Source organism: Pyxicephalus adspersus, chromosome 5 (genome assembly GCF_032062135.1).
Source record: "Pyxicephalus adspersus chromosome 5, UCB_Pads_2.0, whole genome shotgun sequence".
Lineage (NCBI taxonomy): Eukaryota > Metazoa > Chordata > Amphibia > Anura > Pyxicephalidae > Pyxicephalus > Pyxicephalus adspersus.
Genome location: NC_092862.1, coordinates 16,089,398 through 16,114,873, shown reverse-complemented (window position 1 = coordinate 16,114,873; position 25,476 = coordinate 16,089,398). Strand labels below are relative to the sequence as shown.

Genomic DNA, 25,476 nt, shown 5'->3' with positions numbered 1-25,476 from the left:
ATACTAACAGATATGACTTTTACATGCTCCGATATGCTTTCTTAATGGTAACTGTATTATTACTAAATATTTTAAATATAGATGTTTGTAGATTATCCATTGGAGAAAGAAGTGTACAATGGGCAGATCCTTAGCATACAATATAATAAACAGCTATGAGTGTCTCTACATAATTTTAACTTATAGTAGAAAGAAGGATTTTTGAAGCATTTAAATACATTAATGAGATTGTTTGAAGAAAGTGAATCTCATTCTACATGTTTATGGGGAATAAAAAATAAGACTGCATATTTTCCTTTAGAATGACCAAAAGTAATTTACGTGCTTCCCAACCTAAAAGGCTCACTGCTTGTCTATGCTCTGTCCTGCTACCCAAAAAGTATTTAAACTTATTAGACAAATACAAGTGAATAATCAATTACAAGGTTACAGCCCCCTTAAATCAAATACAATATATTCAATAGAGTGCACAAAGCAATGACAATATGCAAATTTCTGTAACAAATCACCTGGACCTCTCATCGGTTTACAGTAACTAGAACACATTTAAGATAACTGTTGCTTAAACTTCATGGGTTACTGCACAATTCATACAACTTTCCACTTCGGAAAAAAAAGCACAGTACTGAATTAAATTTTCTTAATCACCTAAAAAAGTTCTTTAGCACTCACTGACCGAAGCAGCATGTTATGAGCAAGACAAACATAATTCAGCCACAGGAATTATTGAGCTTTTTCTGACTAGTCTTACAGCATGCATAATTCATGTTTCATAAGATACGATAAGCAAGGATTATTCTTCACGTACAAGGTCACATAATGTATTCATTTTATATTGGTGTAATGAATAAGTATTATTTAAGTCATGAATGATAATTTTGATCCCATGGATGCACTCTGGTCCTTTGGTTTGCACTGATCAATACAACTTTATAGGAAAGGTTCAGGTTTTGAACAATGGTGGCTCTGGCAGTGTAGCTGCGTTTGATTTTTGGGTGTTAAAATTTGTACATTCTTATTGCATACAACAGACTCTTAAAGAGAAAAGCTCAAGTGCAAAACTTACATGTAAAAAAAATGAATGGTAAATTGAACAATCAAGCTATTCTGAAAAATCACTTTTACAAGTGGATAGTTATAGGTAGTTGCAATTCTACAATGTTCACATGAACAGAAATTAAGGGGCATCTCAACAACAAGGGCATTTACATCTTATGGGACAACTTTTTGGATCAGAGTGGAGAAGGGTTGGGATCTAAAGGAAAAAAAGACAAAAAAACATGCTGGCAGCATTTTAATCAGAGGTGTAAATAATGACAATAGCCCACCAACAGATTGCTACGGGAGATAGGGTAGTAGCATTGCCCCATCAGTGTGGGCTGTTAAGAAAAAAAGTGAAAGTCACACCTCAAGATCCTTGCTGGTCGCAGATCCCCTCCATGCAGTAAGAAGAATTTGCTTTGCTCTTTTAGCAATGTAGATACAATGCCTGCTGAACTTCTGCTACCAACTGCAAAAACCTTGTATGATTAATGCAGTCAAAAAGTCCCAAAGTTTTACCTCTAAAAAATCTCATAAGACAGCTGAGGTTTACAGTTAATTTATGGAGTTCAACAAACTTTGCATTAACGATACAGAGCAATGGTATGCAAAAGATCTATTTGTGTTATCATACAAAAATGTCATAATGGCCCTTTTAATATTATTAATCATATTGATGTCACAACTACACATATAATTGTTTCCAAAGCACCGGTCACTAGTCTGACAATGCTGACAGCTCGCTGCTGTGTCTCCTTGACTTTGGCATACTTTATTTTAAGGTCAATGGCACTGTATTGTCATAGCTGACACTGCCAGTACAGAGCAAGGCCAGGGGCCCCCATTCTAATTTTGCTAAAGGATCCAATTATTCATATTTATGCCCCTGGCTTCAATATGAATAGGTAATGTTATATTAGAAAAATCAATACAATTTAGAGCAACATGAATTTTGAAGCCCCAAAACATGACATCGTTAGCTGGAAGTAGTTGTTCTAGTACATGGGTCTCCTGTGTTACACAAGGTACCTTGTGTTCCTTTTCCTGGCTAAGTTGAAGTTGGAAACTTCTGCTCAAATACCAAAAGATACCCACATATTTCCTTTTCTTTTCTTATGTCTATATGTTGCTTTCTTGAGTTAAATGAGCATTATGTCAAAAATAGACCTTGAGTTTGAATTCCAACAGCAATGCCAGTTTTCCCTCTCCACTCTATTGCCATTTCTTCACCATTTTCATCAATTCTTTTTTTACTCCCTTTGACCACCCAATTTGTTTATTGTTGTCTTTATCCTTGCTGGTAAGATGGCTCCCATTAAGTCCTATTACAATGGCCAATGCCACTGGAAGGGAATGGGAAATCACCCCAACAGGTACACACACAGTAATAAAAACTAGACAGTAAATAAAGGCTTTCCTCTATCTACTTATAACTAATATGTTTTGTTCAAAACTACCCTGTACATTTTATCATTTTCCTAATACACAGAACATGGATGAAATGGACATCTGAACATTCAGTTGATGTATTTCTATAGCTGAATGCAGTCATTCAGTTTAAATGACACCTAGGTATGGTGGACACAGATGGCTGACATATACAAATAACTTATCTGTTGTCAGCCAACAAGAATTTCTGCTTGTTAAATATTCCAGCTGTTAGATCGGCAGGGGGCACAATTTAAATAGCTTTCTTTTATGTTTAGTTTAATTGTGGATTCAAATTTTTATGTTATAGGAGTCCCAGCAAAAGTTTAGCAATCATATCTCACTGAAGTCATTTACTTCTAAAGAGCACTAAAAATTATTAACCAATAATAATAGTAAGAAAAAAAAGTTATGATGAACATGGTCCATCTCCGGGATTGCCAGAAATGCTTTATGCTGTATACGGGGGGTATACAGTTTACATTGCTTCATCTTAAAAGTTTCATCCTAATCGTGTGACTGGACCACCGTACCAACTTGATATATCTCATCAATGGAAAGTATGGCTTTAAAACAAGCTGGTTGCAGATAGGCATGTAGAACATGTGTTCCTGCACCAAAGATCCATCCATGTTCCAATGTAATGAAATGGTCACAGCTCAAATGCTGCAGCTAACATTTGAGATGTCCAGTGTTCTCCCCAGCCCCATTTAGCCCGATGCACCACCTGGCACTTTTCAGTAGCCACCCGGTTTTCATCAGACAACTGCTCAGGCTGGTGGGAGTAAGAGGTCAGTAAGATGCAGGGTGACTGGGCATCATGTCTTTACTTGGCTTCTATTTGGACATAATCCGATACAAAAGAACACTGCTTGTAGTATATATGATTTGCATTAGGTTTACTGAAGACCTTTCATCTCTTATCCCATTCCAAATACACATTGAGTTGGGCTTTTATGCACACTGAACTTATTTCTTAACTACTGATAATATTCTAACATTATTTCTCAACCAGGGCTCAATTCTAGGGGTTCCTTGAACAATTAGCAATTTGTGTTCTTCAGTTCAGTTTAACGGACACCAATTTTTATTTTGGCTATCTATAAGGGGGTCACCCTTCCCACTTACCAGCAATGTTAGAGTCATTGACCCTAACTGACTGTAAAAAAATTGTACTGTGAGCTGGGGATATACTTCTTATAACAGAGGTTCCGCAAGACCTGAAAATTATTTCAAGGGTCCCTTATGGTAAAAATGTTAAAAAAGACTGGTAGAGAACTTTGATAGATACATCAAATGATATCCTTTCTAATTTTTTATAGTACATAGTACTAATTTTGTACAAGAACATAAACTGAAAAAAAATACTTCATTAAAACCAGGGGTCAAGATCCCATTTCATTGCTACTTCCATTACCATCCTTCCACACACCAAAGAAAACTAGAAGCCTTGAAACTGGAGTATTCCTCTAATCGGCATCCTCAATCTGATTTTGGTAATTCTGTTAAGTAAAATATTGGAGTCCCATTCAAACTGTGCTTGGTGAACATACAAGTGGTTAATTACCCTTTTTACAATCTATTGACAGCCTTTAGAAACACTCAATACATAAAAGCATTAGTACAGTAAGCATGAAAAAGGAGAAAAGCACTAGTCATGAAGCTTTGAGCATATCACTAATAATACCCATTCACAAAGGATTATCAGATTACTAGCTGTACACATGTATTAAGCAGCATTTTCGCCTATTATGTGTGAAATTAACTGGAGAATTATTTTGCTGCAGCTTAGGAAACATGCTGCTATGTATGTTGGGAACAAGTACACATCTCAGCATGTACTGCTATCCAAGAGCATAGGAAGCATTGCATATGGCATGTTAAGGCTGTAAGGAAGAAAAGTCTTGAAGAGGACTCACAGCTGTCCAAAGGTAGTGTCAATGAACTGGTTGGAATTACCTTTCATGTCAGATGTCTTCACTCTACACCCCTACCTTTAAATAAACATTTCTGATTTCAAGGCTACAGGGATAACATTCTCACACTTTCTCAGGTCTAGTCAGTAGGCTGTTGTTTAAAAAGTAAAGTGCACTAAATTTTAGTGCAGTAGTTCCATTTAACGCGGGGGTTACACGGATGCCCAACTTTCCTCAACTGCACCAATAGCCAGCAGCCAATCACAACTAAATCCCAGTTGTGATTGGCTGCTGTCTATTCATGCTGTCAATCGGAATGCCCCATTCATTAAATTGAAATGAATGGGGCATTCTGATTGGCCAGACTTGTTCCTCCTTTAATTTCCAGCATCCCCACACTGCACTTTTCAATACAACACCACGGGATTGCAGAAAACACGATATACCGGGACTACTGTAATAGTGATTCTGACGGTAGGTTCAGTTGACCTGAATCAGCCTCAAATGCCTCTTGATTCCAGTTCCAAGATCTCTTTCAGTCTAACTATACACCATGGCTAGTACAATAGATCAATAGTGGAATTGACCACTGCTGCACAATACTCGAATAAACATAACTTTTATTCTGTGATCAGCATTCTTGACTACAGCATTATGCAGGGGATGTGAAGATCTAAACTAATTAATGAGATCAGGGGTGAATTCTAAAGTATGTGGCTGACACAGGGCAGGTCAATATAGAACTGCAGAAATAACATTTAATATTAACAAAAAAAGTGTTGATTTTTAGCCAGTCTGTCTTCATTCGAGTTATAAATATTTAAGGTTCAGTAAGGGATTGATATATCAAGTCGGAAAATGCTCCTATTTTTACACAAATAAAGCCATTTCACCTTTTTTAAAAAGTGTCAACAGGCTGGAAAGATCATAATGTTTTAGCGTGATTGCCACTTTCAGTATGGAAGGCTGTGATCATCACCAAGCATGAGTACCTTTTAATTCTTGACATGAAATGTTTGACACTTTGAAAACATAATGGGCTACAATAGAGATCAGAGGTGTTTGTTTCGAACAAGTTTTTTCCACTTACCAGCATTATGTTTATCATTACTTTTTTAAAAGTGCTGATAAGTGGACGCAATGTTACTTCATGACCACCGATCACCACTTTAAATTAATGGAATAGAGGGGAGAAATAAATCAAGCATTACTTCCTGCACTGTCATCATACTGCTAAATTCCGGTCCACAGAGATACAAATTTCCAACGATCCTTTAGGAGCCCAATTTTGTAAAAAAAAAATTTTTATGTATGCAGTTGAGATTGCTATAGGCAGATCCTCTACATAATGTACTTATTTAAAGTCTAACAGTTCTTAAGATCAACAAACATTCAAAACAATAACTGTTACATGCCTAGAATGATAAGCAACCACATATTATAGTTTAAAATCTGAAATTGCTTTCAATTAAAAAAAAAAAGACTAACCTGCACATCATATGTTCCATTGAACAAAACGGGTCTTTGAGAGTTCATGTCCTGTAAGACACCTGAAAGCACAGAACGATTCACCTTGTGGAAATCTTTGGATTGGCTGAACTGTACCATATTATGAAGCGCCAAAATTTTGGTGTCAAGTTCAACGTCTTGCCTTGTACGGTTGTGTAGGCCAAGGTGGTATTTGCGAAAGTGTTTGATCAAGTCTGTGGGATCATTCCCATAGTATCCATAGCCACAAATGTTGCATTTGAAATCCTGAAGCTCTGGGGACAAAGGTGCTGACTCAGAATTGTCACTGACCAACACAACAGCTTGGGATTTGTTCAGCCCTGAACTCCCATCTAAAGGCACTTGTAGGTTTTCAGAGGCCACCGAGGCTGGACTAGAGTTCTGACAGTCTACTTTAAGATTTTGCACCGTGAGGTCTGCAGCCCTTGGTGACAAGTCATTTTCTTCTCTGGTCTCTGAGGTATCTCCAACTGCAGCAGAGATTAATTCTTGAGTGTCATCAATTTCAGGCTTCAGTGGGGATTTTAAGGGCTCTGAGGCAGCCCTGGGATCTGAAGACGTCAGTGTCAACATATTCCTATCCGTCACCTCATCGTAGGCAAGGTTTCTAACCTTGAAGTGGCTGTAGTTGAGCACACCTCTCTCGTTGGTTCCCAAAACCTCACAGTCTTTTTTAAAGCTTGAAGAAGGTTCTTGGTCATGGAAACCTTGATCTTCACTATTATATTCCACAGAATTAGCCTGTTCACTATTTTCTTGCATCGGATCAGTGGAAAATTCTGAGTTCCTTAAAAGATCTTCTTGCTCTGGTGCAGCAGAATCTATCTGTGCTTCACCTTCGCTTGCAACGTTTCTTAGAGGGGGATTCTTTTTCCGGACCATATCTAGGAGGGCACAAAAGAAAAAACATTTAAATACCGTTTCTTTGCATTATTTAAGACAACTATACTTCAAAAAATAGGGTCTGCAGAACCCATTGGTAAAATCAGCAATGGTGAATTTCAAGCAACAAAATTAGAAGTTATCTAACGAGCTGCTAGTAAACAGTAAAAAGGGATTTGCGTTAGGTTCACCTTTAATAATGAAGCCGTATCAGACCATACCAACTTTTATGGAATTTATCTTAAAGTATCTTTTTGCAAGATATGTAAATGTTCTTTTATTTATCATTTTACAAAGCACTGCCTGGTGATTCCAGTGTGATCCTAACGTCCTGTTTTGGTTGACCAAATAGTATCTTTACGCACTGAAATCCAAACCAGCATCAATGGCGTTTTCTAATGAACTACAAGACTCAATATCTGACATCCTTCTCTTTATTCCTCAACATAAATACAAAGTAACCTGACTATACTCTCTGTGTGTAAGTAAAGGGCTCCTGGGAAACTGCCTCTGCAAGACATTTACAAGCTTGGTGATAATGTCATAGGAAGTAAAAAAATAAAAAATAGGAGAACAAGATAAAAAAAACAAATGCTGGCACAAGCTTTAGGAGAAAAAGGGATGTTTGGAGGGAAAATTTGGTAATACTTAGATATATACTAAAATATTTTTATCGGTTAATGCTATTTTTTCTGGACAGATTTACAAATGGACAATCCAGCTGGTGGCATAATGCTCCTTAACATATTAGACTTTTGTAAATAAAACGTAACAATAATAATATGTAGCTAGGGTTGGGGAAAAACATTCTTCTTTTTGGCTCTTCCATTCCATATTATATTCCATGTTCTTTTAGGTTGTCAATTAAATGTCATTGGCTGACTCGAACTACAAGCATGTCCTGTATATCCCAAAGAAGAGTAAATGATGCAATCAGCCAACAGATCTGCTTAGCCTGGTCACTATCAGACAGGAAGCCCTTCAATCTCTAGGGAATTTGCATGATTTGCAATGATTCTAAAAATAAAAGGGCTCAAAATTCTTACTAATATAGACAGTGGGGACTAGGAGGCGTCTATCCCAAATTTTTAAAACTTACCTTTATGGGCTTTATATTCCAAAAAATAATAATAAACACACCATATTAATATATAATTTTTACTCAGCAAAAAAAAAAATAATAATAGAGATTTAGGCTAAAAGATGAATTTTATTTGTTTTGCAAGCACTAAACTACCTTTTCAAGATTCATTGAATAAGAAAGATCAGTGGCATTTTGCATAGGTGTATTTTTTCCAAAGAAAAGTGAATGTGGTTAGAACTAGAAAAGCTTTGTAAAATTACTCCAGTACTGTTGAAAATATAGATTGACCAGCAACCAACATCCATCTTTTTCTTCTAATTCAATGAATGTCAATAGGAAGTAGAGGGAGCAGTTAAACTGGCACTAGGACAATTGTCTGATCAGTTTAAAGCTTGTGCAGAATGAATACAGCTAACTGTATTGCCAGGCTAGTACGTGTCAACTATAAATCATGAATCTACAATACAAAGGAAACTTTTTGTGTGTTGATGACTTGTCTGTGGGAAAAAAAGCATTTTGCCAATGAATGTTTTTTTTTAATGTTAATATGAGGCTAAAAATACATATTCAATCATTTAAACTGCATTTCTTTTTAATATAAAAGCAAATAGGAAAAAGTACAGATTAAAATTATCCAACTGGCCAGATAGACGGAGAATAAATTTTACTAACAGGAAGCCATTGCTTGTACCAGGTCAAAAACTCACGATGTTTTGTCTCGATTAGGTAGATTTGGAAGCTGTACCTTCAAAAACAAGGAACTTCTACATCTACATGATACAACCTTATAACTTTATTTAATATTTGTAAAGGCAATGCAAACAAGAGATGTCAAGCATAAGTAAGCAGACATCATAAAAATTTGTTGTTTTTTATTATTTTTAACCCAAATGGAGCTTTCCATTAATGGACCATGTTTTTGCTAATTCTCCATGATTAGCTTACTTTACATGGCTGTCTGATGACTGACCATATGGCCACAGCTGTCATCAATGTCCCCTGTCCGTTTATCGCACAGATAGAACTTTAGACGTGTTTTCTAAAATAGATTCCCTTTTTCCAGGAAAGATTATCATGAACATTTTTCAAGCAGACATATTGTGTAAATACGAGCGCATTTGTGAGACTTTTACATTAAAGAAACTGTCCGCAATCAGGCCATAAGTTAGATAGAGAAACAGCACAACACATCAACGGCTGGACAAATCACGTTTCGCCCAAGGAGATTATAATGGGAGCCTAAACAGTTTTTCAGTTAACAATTTCATGCAAAGCCATTCTCATTTTTTAACATTAGCCGACCCCGCACTTTATACGAGCTCGGCTTGCCGGCGCTATTAATAATTATTAGTACTCCATTAGCATTTATATTCTGTGCAGGACTGCTTTTGAAGTTCACAACGCACTCTCTAAAAGTTTCCTTCGTTATTTACAAAAATTAATTACACCTATTTATCAAGCTTGGAGAATGTCAGTTTTGTTGTTAAATATGAAAAATTCCCCTGTAAATGTCAGCCAGGCGGCATCTTGTAAACAGCGTTTTAAAATGCATGATTATGCATGGTGCTGCTAATTAAGAGGCCAGGCTGACACCGAGGAAGGCTTTATTTTTTAAGGTTCTGTTTAAATGCTTCAGTACGTACAGAACCCAAGAAAGTTTTAGCGGAACATAAATCATTGGCGGTCAACGTGCTTTGTTTTAGGGAGTCATGTGCACCCAGGAACTCTAACAAAGAACAACACAAAATATATTTTTGAAGTAAATAAAGCCTTTGTGTCAGAGTCCCAAATCCTGCTGCTATATGACATGTAAACAAAAAACTTCCTTAATCTTCCCTTAGTCAACCAAATGCTTGTTCATTACCAAACCAATATGATGGATCATTAAACAAGGTTGTCTGACTGTAGATATTAGGTTTGAATTATTAAAGCTCTCCAAGGCTGGAGAGGATACAGTTTCAGCAGCGAGACTGGGTGATCCAGCAAATCTGGAATGGATCTGGGCCAGGACTGAAAACATTTGATAACGAATAGCAAATTAATTTTCAGATTTGCTGGATCACCCAGCCTCACTGATAAGCTTTGATAAGTCAGGCCCATTGTATCTAGTAGAAGGAACCTCTTTTATTCCCTTGTTTCTGGTACAAAAACAGCAAGGATCAGGAACAGCTAGGTTCCTTAACCCTTGCTACAACTTTCTGCTTTGAAACTGCTCTTTTTAAACCAAGGCTATAAACCATGCTTATCTTCTAAACTATTATTTAACACTAGTGTACTCTTGTGTCATCCCTAGAGCTGGTAAATCTGCTGACAACTTGTTTATCCATTTACTACAAAATATTGCTAATGTAAGTTCTTATGTGATGTGTCTTATTTGGAAAACTCTCCTGAAGAAGCACGAAACTCTCCTGCGAAACACGTTGGAGATTTCCTACTGCCTTTACTTTAGGGACCTACAATAAACCCAGTTATATACAATGGAAGTTACCTTGAAATGTTCCATTTTATGCTTGTTCTATTTGATATGTAACAAATAAAATTACAAGCCTATACCTTACTTTGACCCCTACACCCCCTCTTTTTTCAATCTCACTTTGAGTTTTTACCTCTTGGTAACACTGTCAGACTAATAACTGACACTAGATTTTCACTTGAGATAATCACATAGGGTAAACTCAGGCAATGAAAATCTTGCAAATATATGGGGCTTGAGATTGGTCAGCATGACTCATTATAATACACAAATATTTTCCAACGTGAGATGGGGGCTTGTTGTTCTTGTTTTCTATGGTGGAGGACATGATCAAAGTGCTATAAGTATTAATATTCTTGTTTGCCAAGTACTGAGATGAATGCTACCATTCTGGCAACTCATTTTTTGATGGATAAGTATCAATGTATTGATCATATGTCTTTCTCAAGAGAATATCTGCAAGTTTGTGGGCAGAATAAACCTCATTCCTTACTATTTCTTTAAGCATTCTATCCACACTTGTTAGTTGTGACAAGACTCCACCATCCATCAAACAGTAAAGCAGATTGTCAATCACAGCCTGGCCCATTTTCTCTCTAAGGTCTTGTGGATGTCCATTGGTATAAACCAGGTGTGAAATTCCTGGCCAGCCTTCAGTATTAGCACCATTGTTTTATAGCTCCCATCCAACCTGCCAACTGATCATTGTTCTGAACTTGCTGCTGAGAAAACACAGCGTGGTGGACGAGTGATTGCAGATACATATCATAGGCAGAGAAGCATGAAGAGAGGCCAGCTGTTAATTTTCACTGAAAGTCAAAATTTACATTCATATTCCAGGAATGGTATCCTGTGCTGTAAACCTCAAATTGAAGTTCAGATTTCCATCCTTACAGTATTAATTCAACATATAATTTGTTTTTAATATACTGACTTGTGACAAGTCCATTAACTGGATTTAGGGCATACTACTAAATACAGATTCAAAATACATACATATATGTATAATAAAAGAAAGAAAAATGCCAAGAACAAGCCACAGCTTCTATAAGGAGGTAAGACATTGTGTAAATGGACCCCTTGGTATAAATGCATGTTAAGCCAAAATCTGTAATACTTTCAGGGCTTCATTTTTAATTTACTCTGACTTCATGTATTGCTGAAAATAGTTTGGAAGTTTGCAACAGGGATACAGACTGAAGTACAAATCAGACAGGGATGTCCTTATTCTTCTTAAGGGAAGCAAAGCATTTCTGTCTGTCTTGGCGTTTCAAATTGCAATGAACTTTCTAGAGCCTGGTAAAATGTTATCAGCAAGACAGGAGATAGAGAAGATGAGTTAGTTAGGTATCTATGGGTTAGGTCAGACTGGCAGTGAGGTTGTAATGTGGTAAATACTTCCTCACAACCCGAAACCCTGTCCGTGGTTGAAGAGCCTCAACCACAGCCACTGAAGGAACGAATGGGAGCAACAGTAAGCAATTTAGTACCACCGCTGTAATATCTACAAATGCTGGTAGTGAGGGTGGCTGAGCAGATGGCATAAAGACAGCTGCCAAGGGCTGCACAGAAGTCACTGTTCCCACCACCAGTCTGAACAAGCCCTTTTAAAGCCCAGGATATCAGTCAAATCTTAGCAAGTCCAATCTACCCACAACTAAGAGAAAAAAACTTTTTGGCTTTATATACACCTTAAAGTCCAATGGGGAAACCAATGTTAAAGGTCTGTTCGAACACATATTGCAGCACAAAATATTATTTATTTTTGAATAGCAGGGCTAGCAGTGCTTCAGAGTTCCAATAAATGCCTTTGCTTAGGCCAGGATGCTGTCAACTGCCTGTACGAAAAATTTCCTAAGGGCCCTTTGGGACACCCAAGGTGAAAAAACGTGCAGTTGGCAGCTGCTGAATGTGGCAGACACTGAAGCCAAGTACCCAGGAGCGCCAATTCACACCACCATAGCATAATTTTCAAGCAGTTGCGAAGACAATCTTCAAACAATAGTTTAAAATGATTTTTCACTTTTTAGGAACTGCTCCATGATCTGCCTCAACCACATGAATCCCATTCACTCGAAAGGGGGAGGTTGGGACCATAGTTGAGCCAATGGTAGTACATCCAGGGATTCACCCGTGGTCTGAACTGGCCTAAGTCTCTATTTTCTTACTGACCCGACTGCAATACTGTCACATTGTAGCAAGCCACAAGTCTGCAACACAGACATATATATATTGCACCCTGTAAAGTACTGCACAGCCACTAGGATTTACATAACTGTGACATATTTGAGGCATTTTTGTTCTGGACTATTTTTTTTAATTTGAGTTCTTCTTTACTGAAGATTCATAGGGGTTACGGCATATTTGTGCCAATCGACCAAATTTGCTTTGGAAAAGATATTCTGACACAAAACGGCGGTTTAACCTTCTACCACAGGCCATTATCTAGCTGTCATGATTTTGGGTGTAAAACGAAACCTTTTGTGGCCTTTTTTTTCTTTGCACTAGTTTTTCTAAAACAAAAAAGGCCAACGTTATTTACGGGAACACAAAAAAAGGCACATAAACGAAAAACATTTATCAGCAGATTTGGGTGGCATGATCTCTGTCATAAACAATTCTCCTTTCTATTCAGATAAATTTCATCCATGGTCTGTCGAATTCCCATGTAAGCGATGATAAATTTCAGTAGGCCAAAACGAAAATGGTTGACACATAAGATTACAGAACATTTCAAAACATCCAACCTCCTCTTAATTTGATTTATAGCCTCGTGGAGAGGAAGAGAGAGAGTGGAAAGCCTTGAGGAGAGGTCCGTCAGGCTGGCAAGAGATGAGTGAGTGTTCAAGTGGTGTGTGGAGAGATTTCAAAATGAGGTGTCAATAATGGTGGTGGGTAGTGTTGAGGTGGACCTGGAAATTGTGAAGTGGCATACAGTCAACACTTTCTCAAGCACATGTGACGGGAAATGCTCTGCTGGTTGACATTAATGACTCATGCGAGAATTATGTATCATTTTGAATGTGGTTAAAGACCATAAACAATTTCCTTTGCTGATGCAGCCTAATTTGCTAAGTGCACACACTGGGGCCTTGTTGCAAGTTCTGTCAAATTTGTAATATGTATCTTTGTTTGTTTTACTACGCTTTCCAATTTGTGCAGGACATTGCTAAAAACTGACCTAAAGGAAAAGAAGAGGGCATGTGCCAGGTTTCATTTTTTTTTCTCATTCAGTAGAATGATTGAGTCTTCTCTAGCTTTGGAAGTTTAGGAAAAGGGATACACATTGGCCATACTTCTTCAAAAATTGTTCCCTTAAAGTTCTTTAGGGTCAGGAAATGTTTTATCTGAATTCACCTTTTTTCACTGGCCCCAGCATCTTTCCTGGGTCCTATTCTGAGTTTGGGATTTTTTTTGTCCATCTTGATTGGCCGGCCTGAATGACATAACATCTGCAAATGCATTCATGGAACTCAGTTTTGATGGGACTAAGATGCGCATGACCAGCTCAGTGTTTATTAAAGAAAAGAAAGTGAACATACAGGTATGTTTTTTTTAATTAAAAAGGGCCAGACAATGTCCCTTGTGAACCCGCCTGCTCACAATTTTGTAATATTTAGTTTAGGTCCAATTTATACTGTTTTGATACAATGATGTGCTGCGGTGACATCCATTCCTAGTGGAACCCCACACAACTTACCAATGTCCTGTGTTGCATTGCAGGATGATGTACAACAATGAACCATTGTGCATTGTATTGTATACTTACAAAAATTTGTATTGATGCGTTACTCTGCACTATTACGTATGTCAATGTGCATACATTAACACAACGCAGCAGTGTGAATTCAGCCTAATTGTTGAACTGCAATGTCGAATGGGCAGTTTAAAAGTCAAGATGTTACCACAGCATCTGGAATTACCAACTTTGTTTTTCTAGTGCATAACTGGTAATGTCATGAAGACCTGCAGTCTTCGATTTCCACAAAAGTTCATAATTATTCTGATTGCTGCTAAATTTTATAGGGATGGTATATTTCCCAGCACTCAGGAGAGTAAGAACATATAGTACCTATAGTATAAGCATGACATGAGATGCTGGAAATGAGATCACTACTCGAAGGAACTTATGATATAAAACGTGAAAAGTTGATAACGGCCTGAGATAACTTCCTCTAAGTTCTGAACAGCTTTAATAATTACATTTTCTTTCAGATGAAGTACAATTTCCTGGATCTACTGTTCATTTTGATATGGATCATATTTTTTTTTTTATCATAGGCCTATTTTGAATTGCCCAGGTAGTTGACATGTATGAACACCTATGACCAAGGCCAGGTATGGCTGTAAAGCATTATGGCAATTTTTATCCTGATATGTAACTTAAAAGTTGTGTTATCAGATGTTCTATTACCTGTTTACATTTCTATAATTTGATAGGTGTTCCTTGATGACAAAACGTAACTGCGAGCCTCCTTGAAAATAAAAAGCAGGTAGACACGTGCTACTTCGGTGGGTGGGAAGACATGTTTATTTAATTCATGAGCTCCATGTGCCACCACTACTCAACACTTCTAAGTGTTGAATTGGTTGAATTGTGTGTACTCCCCTGGGTATCATGGTTGCTTTATCTCTACAGGGCACAATTGTCAATGGTAGGAACAACAATGGCCAAGGAAGAACACGCTATTTCACACACCAAGTATTAGGTAGAGTAACACCTACACCTCCTAAAGAAAATGAAAGTTTGATTTCTCCCCCTCCAGAAAGATGAATAGGTGAAATTTAGGGGACTTGATTTTTGTTGCAGCAGTAAGGAGTCTTCTTACAAACACTGGGTTTGGAACTGTTCCTAGTACCTTTTCTAAAGGAGTTTCAAAGGATCTTCTGCCACACGAGGCCAATGGAAGAAGCTAAAGTAAGGTGTTGTGGTATTAAACTACTATAGCACAACACAAAGCCAAGTGCTGCCAACATTCATGAATTACAAAGATGCATCCCAAGCTATTGAGAACAAGAACCATGCACAGAGCTCTGCTTTCAATAGTTGTCTATGAAGAAGCTGTTACACAGGTGCTATTACCTGGATGTCTATATAATGTGCCGGCTCTGCACAGCTTTGGGAAACAATGCTCTGTGACACTGTGAAACTGTGAGGCTCATGTGTCTAAACCGGATTTCAGCATAAAACAGATCTGAAACTGCACTGTTCAATAGAACATTTTACTGGAAATCATTCAACCACTCGTCAACAAGTTGGCAAAACCAAGTGGACCAACACAGAATTGAAAGAAAAGTTAAAATGTATGAAGAATAAAACAATTTTGCGCAGACCTGAATGTTGTCATACATTTGGTCTTTTCTTAATAAAATAATAATAAACATATATTTTTTACATGTTGGCCTAAAGCCCTGTTGTTTAAATTTTGAATAGGATTAAGCTTAAATGCCAGATTTTATTTGTTTGCTTTTCTTGTGTTTTCTTATGTTTTTTTTCCTTCAACTCTTGTCCCAGCAGACAAACAGTAGTAAGCGAAAAGAAGTAGGGGGGAATCCTTTGGTGAAAACTGTGAAACTATGAGTTACCAAATTTACTACTGACCCACACTAAAATCTAGGCCCTTGTTGAGTTTCTGAAAATATTGATTCTAAGAGGGAATCACGTAAGTTTTCTTTTTTTTCACAGTGACTGAGTTGATATAAAGGAAATCTGTGCTGATGTTATTCCGTATCTGCAAGTGTTGCCTGGCTGTCTCTGAGCCGCAGAACAGGAACAAGTATTTGGCAAATAAAGAATAACAGATAGATCATCTTGATGCACAAAAATGCATGTTGGGATTTTAAAAAAATGCAGATGTATATATATGTATTATTATTAATATTATTTGCATCCTTGGGGTGTCCACAACAATCTGAACTTATTACTTATTAATTACTATTACTCTAGGACTGATAGATCACAGATATAGTTTAAAGTTTACAGAATCATTTTATAGATTTGCCATTGACATAGGCAGTAACTAGAACTCAAAAGGGGCTGCTATGGGTTAATGTACAAGGAAGATCATCAATTACCAAATGAGCATATGATGCAATAAAGAAGAAACACATCATAAGGATACTTTTCTCCAAGCAGATATTAAATTTGGTGATCATAATCCTCCTCTGTGTGATGCATCTCCTTATGCTTTTGGAATCCTTTTAATCAAAGGGCGAAGAATCCTCAACGCATATTAAATTACAATGGTTTGTCTTGTCATCTCATGATGCCGACTGTTTTTTTGTCCACACCCCCTCATTAGTGCCATTTGCACTGATTAAACCCCATGATAAAGCAAATTAAATCTTTAAAACGTGCCATGACTCAAACACTACAGTTGAAAGACCACTAATCTGAAAATATGAAGTGCTTTATTTGATAAAAAGAATAAAAAGAGTCACTGTATTACTAACTCTGTAATAAGATAAAAAAAAAAATAGTACTGTATTATATAGGTCTCAAAATGCTACATCACCAACTTGGCCAAAAACAAGCAATCTACAGCCAGAAGGATCCAAATATCTCTGTGATCAAAATATCTGAGCTCACACAATCTCTATCTTAATCACTATTCTGGGAAACTTAAGATATATTCACATCATTAAAAAAAAAAAGAATCCCTTGAATTTTCAGAATTTTTTTTCCCAGGGTGGGGAGAAGCTGTAACCGAGTTGTCAAAAAATGAGTGGGGCGACACATGACAATAGGAAGCCAAAGGAATCCAGTAACCCCTCTAATTTTGTCAGCTTTTGATCGACCCCCTATGCTTTGTTCCAATTTTCTAATGCCCAGCCCTCCAGTATGTCCTATTTTTCCATTATTTTTCCATTTTGTCCCAACTGTCCAGCCTCTCTGTATTTTGACGCTACTTTTCAGCAACCACCCAAAAACAGGCGATTAGTTACTGGAAAGAGCTGGGTGGTGCACCCAGCTAACAGGTCTGGGGAAAACACCACATAAATTGTAGCCAACATAAATACATGTTGTGAGCATTGTGCACATTTATTCTTTTTATTTACCCAATTACAATATTTTCAGTAGGGTTGTCTATTCAGCTAGCAGCACTAAAAAATAGGCAACAAAGCCAGAAAAGACCACTTTTTTCTTTAATTTAAATATTTGAGATCTCAAGATAGATCCAAATTATAGTGTTCTTTTTGGCACTTCAGATTCCCAAAACATCTCAGACAGAAGGGGACAAAAAGCTGTCCTTGGGTTATAATCTGCTCCCTTAGGTTTATTGCATCCCTTGTATAAGTGGATCAGGTTTTTTTTTTTTTTTTTATCCCATCATCTTATTATGCAGAGTTTCCAGGAGCTTCCCAAAGCATTTGGTATAAATGTTATTAATTTGCTGCTTCGAAATATGTACTTTTTCTGGAGCCGAGTTTGAAATCCAATCAATGACAAATAGATTTCTAGTTCGGAGATTCCACATTTTTCAGTTTGCAAGTTCAGCCAAACCACAAATGATCAAACTTTTTAAAGTTTGCTCACCTTTGCAACTGAACAGTCAATGGACAGTGCCAAATTTGCTAGAGTACATTCTACTAAAATCAAAGGTCACATAAATATAGACGTAGATGGCTTTACTGGGTAATCCTGACCTGGTGGCCTTTCTATCAAAAACTAAACAGAAGATCGATTAATGAATCCAATCTAGCAAAGAATGTTGCAGGTGCAGATTGGTGAACTACAGATACAATCATTTTTCCTCTGACCAGTGAGACAGTGGGCCCAATTTAATAAAGCTCCCCAAGACTGGATAAGATAGACTATCATGGGAGAACCTGGGTGATCCAACAAATCCAGAAAATAATTTCTAAAATCATTTGCTATTAGTTGACAAATATTTTCCATCCTGGACCAGATCCATTACAGGTTTGCTTGATCGCCCATGATAGTTTATCTTCTGCAGTCTTGGAAAGCTTTAATAAATCAGGCCCAGTATATCAACTAACTGGCCCATTAAAAAAGGCTGAGGGTGGCAGACCAGTTAGAAAAGTGCCAGTGATGTGTGAACATTTGCATAGTAGAGTATTCAGGATTCCATATTTTCATAAAAAGCTTGTAATTAGTTTTAGAGACATGCAAAGGCATTTTAGTATATTCGCCCCAAGGTCAGCTTATGAAGGTTACAGAACTGACGTGTATGCTAAAAATAATTAAAGTATAATGGACATAGGACCAAGATAAGCTTCAAATGCACTTAAAATACTACACATGAAACCATTCACTTATCCAAAACTTTTATAAGATCAATAGCTCTTTATCAATATTCAAAGAAAAAAACTAGCTCAGAGGTCATATTGCAATTAGCAAATTAAATTTACTGTGCTGGAATAGACTGAAACCCATCAACTGATCAAACGCATAGGTAAAAACACATGTCTCTTTTTTACAGCACCCTGCTCACTCCCACGCCATTCCTCAGAAGCATCGATTATTTTGTAACATTAAAGGGATACTTTTAAGTCCAATTGAGTAGCAAAGTGCAGTCTTCAAACGAGCCATGCCACATAAATCACTCATTAATTCATAGCAAATTAATCCAGAAAAAGATCTCCCCTTCCAAGATGAGGTCTTTCTTTGGAATACATTAGTACGTTTATTGATGCTGTCATCAATCAACTTTTCTTTTAGGTGAATACTGGTCCTCTGAACCACCAGCAACTACTGCAAAGAGTTTCTCAATAAAAACTCTTTATCTATATTGTGTTGCTCAATTTAAACTCATCACATACATTTTATCAGAAATATGAATCATGCTTGGAGTTTAGTCTGGTGTGTAAGGTTATGTGCATGTTAACTGTCCTGGGTGAACCTGTAGAAGGATTGAGGTGGCTATGTATGGCCAATATGGCTTGAGTTTTAATGGGGAATAATTAAAGTTTGCATGACAATTCTAATGAAATCAGTCAAAACCAGTGTAGTCAAACCACTAATAACACAGTTCAAATATATACACTTGAGTTATTTTACAAAAAAAAAAAAATTGCAAAACAGTTCAGTCGCTATTTTAACCCATGTACCAGCCAGATCATTTACTTTTCCTCACTTCAATCAAAAAAATCCAGCTTGGCCAAAACATGATTAGATAGTGATGAAACAGATACACACTGATGATGGTATGTCTGTGCTGTCTCCTCCAATCCTCCCCCAAGCTTCATTGTTAAACCACTAAAACCTAAATGGCTAAGCAGTGTGAGTTCTAATGTAGAGGGATATTAGAGAAGGCGATTATAGAGTCATGATAGGGTTCTCCTTAAAAACTGTCCCAAATGCATTTATAAACTCAGATACTATTTGCAGTCAGGGGGTGGACATAGGGAGATGCAAAGTGTGCCCCTGCACAAAAGATCTAGACCCCTGTAATCCAACAGGGCTCCCAATTCAGTTCTTCACAGGGGCCCACTGTTGGCAAGTCCGTCACTGGTAGCGGTGACATTATAAGTGTGCTGCACCGAGCTGTAGGAGCAACTATGCAGTTCCTGACGCTACAAGACTCACTCTGCTTAAGAAGAGAATGCGGAGCTTACCGGTCTGTACTACAAGAAACTTCTACACAGTGGCAAAGTGTTGAATTGTTTTATGCTGCATTACTTTCCTTACATGCTTCAAATACTGTTGTCAAAATATTACCATTGCCCCTGCATCACCTTACAATAGTTAAAGAATGGGTCTCTTTCATCTCCATTGACTGGCCAAAGCATAAGAAGCAAAAGAAGCCTCCAAACCCCACCAAATGTCAACAAATATTTGAATATAAGAAAGTAAAAACATTTCTTAGGGAAAAAAAGATTGATCTTCTGGGTGGGAAGATGGCACAGTGTTCATAGTATACTTTAGTGTTTCTTTACCAGTGTTCCGTGGAATCCCTGGGTTCCATCAGAAGTTGCTAGGGATTCCTTGAATAAAGAGCACCAAAAAAAATGATCTTTCTGGCTATCTGTAAGGGTGACAATCTTCCCAACAGTCAGCAATAAAAGAGGCATTCTTCCCACTGACCATCACAATAATGTACAGCGAGCTGTGGATATAGCAATTATAGCAGGGTTTATCTAAAGACATGATAGGTACTTCAAGGGCTCCATGATATTAACAAGGTTAAAACACCTTGCTAAGCTGATTTAGAATATATATTAAAAAAAAATAGGAATTGCTTTTAGGTGGTCTGACTTCTTAACAAGCTTCTACCAAGAGCTGAGTCAGTCTTGCAGGATGCTTTAGTTATACACAAGTCTCTATTTGCAATATAAGTGGTTTCCAATGACTCAGCTTTAACAAAAGTTTAATAACCAAACAATCGTCAAAGCTGAAGCTCTGAAGAATATTGAAGCATGAGTAAAGTGTGGAATATCTGTAAATTACTGAGTCCAGAATAATTGGCACAAATAAAAATGACATGGGTTAACTCAGGCTTTAATCAAGAACATAGACCTTCCCTCCTAAAATACGATTATTCATTTCATAGATGCTTACAGCATCAGAAAGGCTCTCAGAAGGTTTCCTATGGTGGATTAGTCACTGCAAATTAACATTTTTCATTCACTAGAACAGTATGAAACTAGTTGGCTTTTAATATCATCTCAATTATGGAATAACCATATATTAAAGATTTTATGTTACACTATAACTACTTGGATACAATCGCTGAGGGCAGCTTCATGGCAGAAGAAAAACGAAAATTATAGGGCCTGCTACCAAACTTGAACTGTAGTCTTTTCAAATCTGATAAATTTTGACTGTCCTGAACGGTCTTTGAGCTGTTCTTTTTTTTTTTTTTTTTTTTTATAGTAGTGGTAAAATCTATTCATTCCATGGACACCTATGATGATGTCATGTCTATAGCAAGCTTTGCAATATACTAGAATTTTACAGTAAAGAATAGGATGTAAATCACATAGAAATGTTGACCATAAGACCCCTTTTACCTAAATGACAACCAAACCATTCACTGTACCCTACACTGTGAGATGTTACAGATTTACTACACCATAATCATAAAGGGTGAAGTTGGTGAATATGTACCTCCATGCTTCATTGCATACCTTGCAGAACACTTTGGGATCTTCTGTAGCCTCTGTGGTTGGATTGTCCATACCTACAGGCCCATATTTGAGATACGTGGCTTTATTGGATAACTGTACATCACAGCAGGCAAACCTGACCCAGCAACAGAAGTTTGAATAATGGACTGCCCTCCATTTGTGGACCGCTTTACACTTTTAGGATTATATAATATTACATATTCCACATTCCTGGAAGTGTGCTGTTCCTATAATTGTCCTATCTCTTGTCTCCAATTGAGTTTTTAAGAATGCAAAGTAGACAAAATCTGGGGAAGAAGACGCGCCAGTCTATTTCAAGAGCATCTTCCCTGCTCTGCTTTCCAGAACAAACCCGGCCGGACAATATCATCTTTGATTGTGCACAACATGTGCAAGATAGGTGAAAGGTAAGTAGAAATCTATCATTTACATGTATGTTCTTCACCTACATAGAGCGGGTATTTTTGGCCCAGCCAGCATTAGCTAACCTTCAATTTTAGTGAGATGTCTGCTGTATGTGTAATCACATAATCTAAATCTACTATATTAAAGAAATGTTATTTACTTTTAATAAAGGTATTGACATCACTGTGTATTTTTTAAAAACTCCAAAGAATTACCAGCTTGGAACAGTACAAGAAACAACCCACAAAACAGGCGGAGTGTTACATTTGGCTATCCCAGATCTAGTGTAATTAGGAACACACAAAAAAAGATCACTGGAACACATGGGATCTATCAAAGGATAAATATATGATTAAAATCCTGTGGCTTTTATTTTGTGCTTTGTGCGGCCTGACTCCCCCATATGCAATCTCTGAGAAAATCCTATAATGCATGTGTTACTGCTATTTTTAATGAATTCTCCTTGTAGCTTTGATAAAAGATTTCTTACTCTTTTGGCTTTGATTGTTTATAATAAGATGGGGTGATGCCAAAAGCGCTCACAATGATCTCTGCCATACAAAAGGAAATTTAATTTAAATCTTGGCCAATGTCCAGAATCATAAAACATATGTTAGAAAAAAAAATATTACATTTATGGGTCGATAAATATTATTCCTATAAGCAGTTACTTTAGTAGCGAGAGCGTGAATGCACATATTTCCTCTTGGTGTAATAATTCTACTTATAATTACACACACGGCAAATGTAATTTCTTTGAGTACCCTTTATAAAACCTGATAAAAAACAATATTGTAAAAATAAGATGTAAGAAAAGATTATAAATTACTGCAGTATACAAAACTCTCTATTGTCTTTCTAGGGGAAGACAGAAGAAGATGCAAAGATTGAGTAGGCTTGTGCAGACGGGACTTTGTTGTGTCTGAACAGTTTTTATTGGCTATTCCTTCATGGTGATAGAGTTATTGCTAACTTGGATGGTTCACTAAAATAATGCTGACTTATTCTATAATAAATCATATAGCTGCTTTGTATTTAAAAGTGTTGCCATGTTAAAAATATTAACAGGGCTCAACCTGTAAAAACAGCTAGTAGGCGGCATGGCAAATCTTTGTTCTCTCGGCAGCGCTGCAAAAATTTCCAGATGTATTTGAGGGTCCTCACTATGGTTCCTCCTGCTATTTTGTTATTTCCAGGTATATTGTGCATTTTATGGTTTTTTCCTGCTGTTGTTCCTCCCATCAGCCACTATAATGTTCTAACAATGACTTAGCTGTCCGCAGAAAGAACCACAGTAGGTGGTCATGCATCCAACACCATGCAGATATTATATTATGAGTTCACATCTTTGCTGCTGCACTGTGCATTGTGTTGCATGATGCCATGCAATGCCAATAAATGGGAAGCCTACTACTGCATGGCCATAAGTAAAAGAAGATGTGAATGCACTTTTTTTTTTTACCTTTGCAGCAAAAACATGCATTAATGTACAGCATGGTTTTATATATATATATATATATATATATATATATATATATATATATGTTACATATACTATGTGTGTGTATTTATATATGAAATGCAGTATGCACACACGCATACTGTACGCACACATATAAAATCACACACTAAGCTCTTAGACACCCCCGACCTACAAAGGTCTGCGATAGAGTGACTCTGAGTTCACTTTGGCAATTATATTTTCACCATTCCACTTCCCATCATATATCTTTTGGCCCAAACAACTTCCTTTAGAAGGAAATGGAGAAAAAGCCTCTGTTAAGAACGCTTTTTTTTAACTAGCACATAATTTACATTTTTATTAGAAAGGTCCATTCATATCTGGCAACATTATAGCTCAGGGGTATTCAGCAACACTTAATATACACAACGATCATTATCTTTATGGCAGAATCTTAGTTTCCAACAATAAATTGATTGTTTCTACCAGCTTTCTATACTTCTTCATTGTCTACTAAATGCTAACGGAGAAAGGAGAACAGGAGTGAGGTCTACAGAATCATGGAAGAGGAGTGGGCAGAGTAAGAGGGGACAATCAGACTTTTGTCTTACTTTTATGTCACTTACGGCCACAGTTTACATATAAAGAGAATTAGAACAAGTTGGAATAATTTAGGGCTCGTTCAGATGTTGTCCAATAGGATTGGAGATAAGGGGTGTAAAAGTAAAAAAGAAGCTTACCAACTTAGATTGGGCCTCATCTCAGTCTAAGCACCGTCACCTGACTAGTGATATCTCTTAATAATAAATAAAAAAGCTAATAAATATATCTTAATATCAGATAAAAAAAATTTGGTGTGGCATTTAAATTCTGTGCTGTCCAATTTTCAATTTACGTGAAAAGAGGCTATATGGTTCTGGATTAACATACACCTAAACTGTAATAAAAAAAATAAAAGTGATGTTAATTGAGACAAAATCACTGACTACAAATATGATGTACCCTGTGTAAAAAAATGACATAACAAAAAATACAGGGGGAGGGATTTCCAGTAATTAGGGTCGTATTCGAACCACATGTGCACGGTGTTGTCAGTGAGTACACATTGGATGTAAATTCACAAACACAGTGCATCTTCCTGTGGTTTAATGGCGAGATCTGAGAACAAAACAGTTATGTAGAAGAGGAACTGTCAAGTCAGGTTATGCTGCTGTACATTTCTAAATAACTATGCTTTGTGATGGAATAGGCCTGAAACACATAGGCCTAAGAAAGCGATCACATCCATAGCAGATTATGTTCACAGTTTTTTAACAATGGCCCATCCTTGCTATACCTCAAGCTCAGTAACACTTCAACAGCCAAGAAGAAGAGCCATCAATACATTACCAAAAATATTTACATATTTTAGATGATTCTCGCCCAAGACCTGTGCCGTGGGGGATAGGCAAACGACGGTTGTGTACTCCTACGAGCGCGAGTATAGCGGGTTGCCACTCTCTTGTTCTCTGTCATGCCTACTCCATTGAACAGAGGAGCAGTGTGTGTATTGATATCAACGTTGCCAAGAAAAACGTCCACCCTTGTGTTAACCTTTGTGAAATAAACCTACATGGGCTACAGTTATCAGCAAAATGGTTTGTCCGGAACTAAAGCTGCGTACACACTGCCAATTTTTGTCGTTGGAAAGGATCTTTCACGATGCACCGTTCATGCTCTATGGAGAGGGGAGGGGGAGAGCGACGGAGCGGCACCCTGCTGCGCGCTCTCCCCTTCACTTTCATTACAATCGGCTGTCGTCCATCGTCCGTGGATCCGGCAGGTCGGTCGTCCGGACGATGGACGACACCGACTGTACACACGGCAGATTTTTGCCCGATAATTGGCCGATGCCGATTATCGGGCGATAAAAATCTGACGTGTGTACGTAGCTTAAGACCAAAAGTCAAACTCAAGTCAGCCATCAAAAATCGGGATGTGAACCCTCCCCATGGGTAGAAAAGTTTAATAGCTTGTGTAGTCCAGGGGAATTTCAGGGTAAAGACACATTCACTTTATTTCTCGCTATCTAGAGAATGTTCTCCAGTTCCATTATGTATGTTGTTATTTAGTGTCCTCACATACAGTGCAAGACTGCTGGTCCTTTATTGTATATGATGACATTGAACAAGCTGTGTCTGCACAA

At 37.3% G+C, this 25,476-nt stretch overlaps 1 protein-coding gene across 3 annotated transcripts in view; it reads right to left on the bottom strand.

The window, feature by feature from the left end:
* The window catches only part of TRPS1 (transcriptional repressor GATA binding 1), a 194,626-nt gene that overhangs the window by 133,339 nt on the left and 35,811 nt on the right, over nt 1-25,476 (bottom strand). For all 3 annotated transcript variants that reach the window (XM_072410719.1, XM_072410718.1, XM_072410720.1), the window contains one exon: nt 5,874-6,778. In XM_072410719.1, the coding sequence (XP_072266820.1) occupies nt 5,874-6,776 (903 nt within the window). In that variant the 5' untranslated portion in view covers nt 6,777-6,778. The remainder of the gene's footprint in view (nt 1-5,873; nt 6,779-25,476) is intronic.